Below are 5,965 nucleotides of genomic sequence, written 5' to 3'. Positions count from 1 at the left end.
CACAGTGGTGGAATAGGAGCGTTGAATCTGCGATTATTATTTCTTAGTTGGATTCACATAAATGTTGATAACATTAAGGAATTTTGAGTTATGTAAACGAATGAGCGATGTAATTAAATATTTATTTAAGAGAAGGAAATATCAACTTATGCGGGTATGAATAATAAGTGTTATCCACAATATTAATGATTGATTTGCATGCATTTAAGTTTAACGGTTCTAATTTTTTAATTTATTAATTATGTGAGTGGCTAAATATAAATGAAATAATTATTTGAATCCAAAAATGGAATGGAATTCATTGCCACAGGAGGTTGTTGTAAATCTAAAGACTAAATGATGGTAGCTCAATTGGTGCATGGGAGCTGAGCAGGTGGGATGAGAGCATATGTTCGATCTTTCTAAATATCATTTTTGAGAAGGGTTTAAAGCCTTAGTCATGAACCCATTCTGAACTCCGAATTAGTCCATGAAAAACCTATGAAATTATCGGAAGATAATCTCAAAAATAAATAAATAAATCTACTTGTGCAAGACCGAAGAGAGGCTGCATAATGATATTGCTAATATACACTAAGATCACTCTGTGAGTTGATTTTGGTGTAGTATAATTTGGATCATAGGTCTTCTATCCATGTACGTAAAAGATGACATATTCATGAACTTTCGACATCATTAAACGAATCTAATATAATATGAATAGTTTATATTAAAAAATTAGTTGGGCGGGACAAGGGATTGCATGGGCGTGATAAACATATCACAAAGTCTGCATTTTCTTGAATTATTGTGGGGCAATGGTTCTACACAACAATTACTAAGGTGTCGGCGATAAAAACAGTTAAGTGATCTTTATATTTAGGTGCCGGTATTGTTGGGCTTTCCCCTTATATAATCAGAAAGAATGGTTGGTTTGGGTCATTACAGTTTAAACCAAATTCCATTAAGACCACCTTCTTACTACTTGTAGTTTTTAGTAGTGTCTCACAAGTCAGCTGCAATGGGTGTTTCGCTGTGGAGGCTGATTCTGGTGTCACTTGCTGGGATTTTCTTCTCTCCTAAACATTGTGCTTGTGCCTTTGAGAAAGGTAAAAATATAGGGAAGTTTTTAACACTTCGTACTTTTAAAAAACACAAGTTGTGTCATTTTAGTTTTTAACGTTATGTATGTTTTAGTATTAAGAACTAATATGACATAACTTGTGTATTTAAAATTACACATATTTTCCTTTCAAAAAAAAAAATCCTTTCAAAAATATTACACATATTTAACCCAAAAATATATACACATATGTTTTTCTCTGTTGTGGTCAGCTCTAACTAATTAGCAGTTTGATTCCGTCACGCAAATAATAGATGTTCAAATTCAAGTAATTAAGTCTTGCCCCTTTTCACATTCAAACGAATTGACCTATTTGTCATCTGATAAGGTTCTGAGTATCTGATTATTTTCTCCATCAGGACGAGCCAAAAAAAAATAAAAAATATTGTAGGACTAGTGAAATTAAGAATCTTTATGAAATGTTACCACCGATTCTGAGACTGTCCTGTGTTTTTTGTTGTTGATTTATATATATATATAGCTCCGAATTTTACGTTTATGCACAATGCAACCTCTGCACCAAACATCTCCTACTACGACTACATCGTAATTGGTGGTGGAACCGCTGGGTGTCCTTTAGCTACGACCCTATCCCAAAACCACAGCGTTTTGCTGCTTGAACGTGGAGGGTCACCTTATGGAAACCCCAACATAACCAATTTAGCTGCCTTCGGTGCTGCGCTGTCGGACACGTCACCTACCTCTCCCTCTCAGCGTTTCATCTCCCAAGAAGGCGTCATTAACTCAAGAGCTCGCGTCCTTGGTGGTGGAAGCTGTTTGAACGCTGGCTTCTACACTCGCGCAAGCCCTCTCTACGTAACGTATGCAAACATGTGTTTTTCTTTTTTTAATCTTTATGCATGATTTATGAATGAACTATGACTTGTATTAAACTATATATAATACATTATGCATTATGTATGCATTGATTGTTGTTGTTTAGGGAAGCTGGTTGGGATGGAAGGTTAGTAAATGAATCGTACCAATGGGTGGAACGAGTGGTGACATTCGAGCCACTTATGCGGCAGTGGCAATCAGCTGTGAGGGATGGATTGTTGGAAATTGGAGTGTTGCCTTACAATGGTTTTACTTACGATCATATTATTGGGACTAAGGTTGGGGGAACCATCTTTGACCAGCAAGGTCATAGGCATACCGCTGCTGATCTTTTGGAATATGCTAACCCAAATGGAATTACTCTACTTTTGCATGCCACCGTGCATAGGATCTTATTTAGAAACAAAGGTGTGCTTATTTGAGCGATCCTACATTTTCGTGTATATATAGTTTAATTTGCATTCTATTCTTATTTAATGATATTATATATGTGGGTGGTGAAATTAATTAATTGAACAGGTGGATCAAGGCCAGTGGCATGTGGAGTAATATTTAGGGATGCATCAGGGGCAGAACACAGGGCATACTTGAAGCAGGGGTCAAGGAACGAGATCATTGTGTCAGCTGGTGCACTTGGAAGCCCACAGATTCTGATGTTGAGTGGAATTGGAGCAGCACATCACCTGAGGGAACACAACATTAACGTTGTATTGGACCAACCCTTGGTAGGACAGGGAATGTCAGATAACCCAATGAATGCTATCTTTGTCCCATCTCCTATCCCCGTTGAGGTATCCCTCATTGAGGTTGTCGGCATCACAAACTTTGGAAGCTATATTGAAGCCGCCAGTGGTGAAAACTTTGCCGCTGGAATGTTTTCCCCCAAGGTATAATATTTGAAGTGTTGTTATATTTCGGGAAAAGCACCATTTTAAAATTTTTGAGCAAAAGAATTATCCAGTTAAAGTTGATTGGATAAGTTTTTTTAAAGTAATGCAGTCGAACATGTCACATATGCTGACGGGACTAGTCTCGTCACTAACACTGACGGGACTCGTGCCACGTCAGCGCCACGTAGGGAGTTTTGTTATCATAAAACTTCAGAAGACCATAACTTGTGACTCCGGTATCCAAATCAGATGATTTTTTTTTATTTCACATAACTTTTCGAGATTTACGCAATGACATCTCATTTGACATATTTTATCTCTCACAAACATAATTTGAATTGGTGTACAATTGTACCACAATCACGCGTTTAAATCCAGAAGATTTTCAAACTATATTTGTGGGAGATAAAATATGCTAAATTAGGTTTCATTGCGTAGATTTCTAAAATTTATGTGAAATAAAAAAAAATCATCTGATTTTGATACCCGAGTCACAAGTTATGACCTTCCGAAGTTTTACGATAATGAGATTGCCTACCGCTGACGTGGCACGAGTCCCGTCAGTGTCAGTGACGGGACTAGTCTTGTTAGCATATGTGACATGTTTGACTACATTACTTTGAAAAAACTTATCCAATCAGCTTTAACTGAGCAATTTTTTTACAAAAAAATTTTAAAATATATTTCTTATGTGACTGCAGATGAGACATTTTGCAGAAACACATAAAAATTCAGAATTCGCACGAGAGTTCTAATTTTTTTTTTAAATGCCAAGATATGTATGTGAATTTTGGTGTAAATATCCTTGCTGTAAAAAAATTTATCTACTATCACAAGTGAGAAACCCATATATATATTCATGTGAGAAACCCATATATATATTCATCTTAAATTTGATAAGTCCAATTATATACAACTCACTACTAGTTTGTACTATACACCGATACCCAATTAAATACTTTATTAACATGAACAACACACCTCACAACTAGATGGTAATTTATAAATGCAGATTGGTCAATTCTCGAAGGTGCCCCCAAAGCAAAGGACACAAGAAGCACTGGCAAAAGCAATAAAGATGATGGAAAGCCTTGACCAGGCAGCATTCAGAGGGGGATTCATTCTGGAGAAAATCATGGGTCCAATTTCAACGGGTTATTTGGAGCTAAGAAACAGTGATCCAAATGAGAACCCATTGGTGACCTTCAACTACTTCCAAGAACCCAGGGACTTGGAGAGATGTGTCCAAGGCATGCGCACCATTGAGAAAATACTCGAATCCAAGGCTTTCTCTCCATTCAGATACCAAAATATGCCGTTGTCCGTGTTACTTAACATGACTACAAGTTCCCCGGTGAATTTATTACCTAAACACACGAATGCTTCAACGACTCTGGAGCAGTTCTGCAGAGACACTGTAATGACCATATGGCACTATCATGGGGGCTGCCAAGTTGGGAGAGTTGTTGATCGTGATTATAAGGTTCTTGGTGTGGATGCACTGCGTGTTATCGACGGTTCTACCTTTAATTATTCTCCCGGAACTAATCCTCAAGCCACTGTTATGATGCTTGGAAGGTATAATATACGTGTTCCATTAATATATAAATATACATATTCCTAAGATTTAAGATATTTTAATGGTTGTTGACTTTTATTTTCTTTATTTGGTCCAGATATATGGGAGTAAAAATATTGAGAGAGAGACTTGCTGGCGATGAAAAAGACTAATAAGTTTTGTTTGAGGTTCATCAAATGAGAATCTACCTAAACGATATTTAGATTGTTATCAAGTTACTTCACAATATGGGATCATTAATGAGGAATGAAATACTGTCCTTTGCTCTCAATCATCGCCAAAAGAATTGAAGAATCTACTTTTCATTGTTTCAATCAGAATGGTTGTATAATTCACTTGTTTTTTTATTCTTAATTATACATGTTATTAGCCGGAATCAAAGATATATACAAAGGATCCGTTTTGTATGCCCTATTAAATATCATAAGATAAACTAATATATGAAATTATTAGTTAGTGTGAGTACTCTATTATATAAACTCATTTATCAAAGTATCAAACTTTAATGATAACTTAACCAAACTTAAAAAGTGAAACTAAACTTCTTTGAATTTTAATACATAATTACACGTAAAACACCCCATTACACTCAAGACGACCTCTCACCGTGGCACAAGAATCCTATAAATGATAATGGTGCATTCACAACATAACTCCCTTGGTTCCGTCGTTGGGGTTCTAATCGTAATATTTGTGCTTGGCGTAATTGCGGTTATGATTGGAAGGTTTGCAGTAAGTATTAAGAATCATGGCCTCATGGGTTATGGCCAATATAACAGAGAAATTAAAGGTGGGTAGAGAGGAAATGCTCGAATTGGGTCAGACGGCGGAATTAATCTCCAATTACCCAGGGTAAGTGAGTTTCTGCAAAGGGAATGGATCATCTAATGTTAAAATTTCATGTGAAATTTGTGTCTATCTCTTTTTTCATTAATAATAATTGAATCTCATTTATTTAAAGGTTTTATTAATCTCATGTTAAAGGAGATAAGTTATCTCATGTCATAGAAATAAATTTGTGAGTTCTACCACCTGAAAAAATAAAAAAGGAAAAAAAAAAGTGGTACAATTATCGAACGATGTGTAGGAAGAAAACTTATCTCATGTAGCATGAGAATATCTTTTACTTTATTTAATGCACATGAAGAAAACCTGAACCTATCCAAACTTCTCATAAAACCAAGCAAGCAGAGCCATCTTCTCGTAACTCACCACGAAACCAAGCCTTGATTCACGTGAAAATCGATGTTTTCATATAAGGGTTGCTCGTTTCTGCTATCGCTGCAGATGAGAAAAGTTGCAGCAAATTTTTAACACTAGGATACAAAGCTGTATCCTGGAATAAAAAAAACACACATCAGGATACGGAACCGTATCCTGGTGGAAATAAGTGTTCTAGAAACTGATGAAAAAATTCATTATCAAGAAGTGTGTAAATATTAAATGTGTTCATATATTTATACATCGGATTAGATCTAGCTAAACTAACAGAGTCATAACTAACTAGATCTAACTAAACCCGCAATTAGTGGAACTGCATTTGCTTGCTGACGTGGG

At 35.9% G+C, this 5,965-nt stretch overlaps 1 protein-coding gene across 1 annotated transcript; it reads left to right on the top strand.

The window, feature by feature from the left end:
• The first annotated feature begins 1,000 nt into the window (after positions 1–1,000).
• LOC133302134 (protein HOTHEAD-like) lies at positions 1,001–4,560 on the top strand. The gene is made up of 6 exons (XM_061501881.1): positions 1,001–1,088; positions 1,584–1,923; positions 2,046–2,347; positions 2,459–2,826; positions 3,842–4,407; positions 4,506–4,560. The coding sequence occupies exons 1-6, from the start codon at positions 1,001–1,003 to the stop codon at positions 4,558–4,560; spliced, it is 1,719 nt and encodes a 572-aa protein (XP_061357865.1).
• Positions 4,561–5,965: the final 1,405 nt, after the last annotated feature.

Source organism: Gastrolobium bilobum, unplaced genomic scaffold, assembly GCF_033153095.1.
Source record: "Gastrolobium bilobum isolate Gb01-03AN ecotype WA unplaced genomic scaffold, APGP_CSIRO_Gbil_v1 utg5726, whole genome shotgun sequence".
Classification (NCBI taxonomy): Eukaryota; Viridiplantae; Streptophyta; class Magnoliopsida; order Fabales; family Fabaceae; genus Gastrolobium; species Gastrolobium bilobum.
The sequence above is the reverse complement of the archived record's forward strand: the minus strand, read 5'-3'. Positions and strand labels throughout refer to the sequence as shown.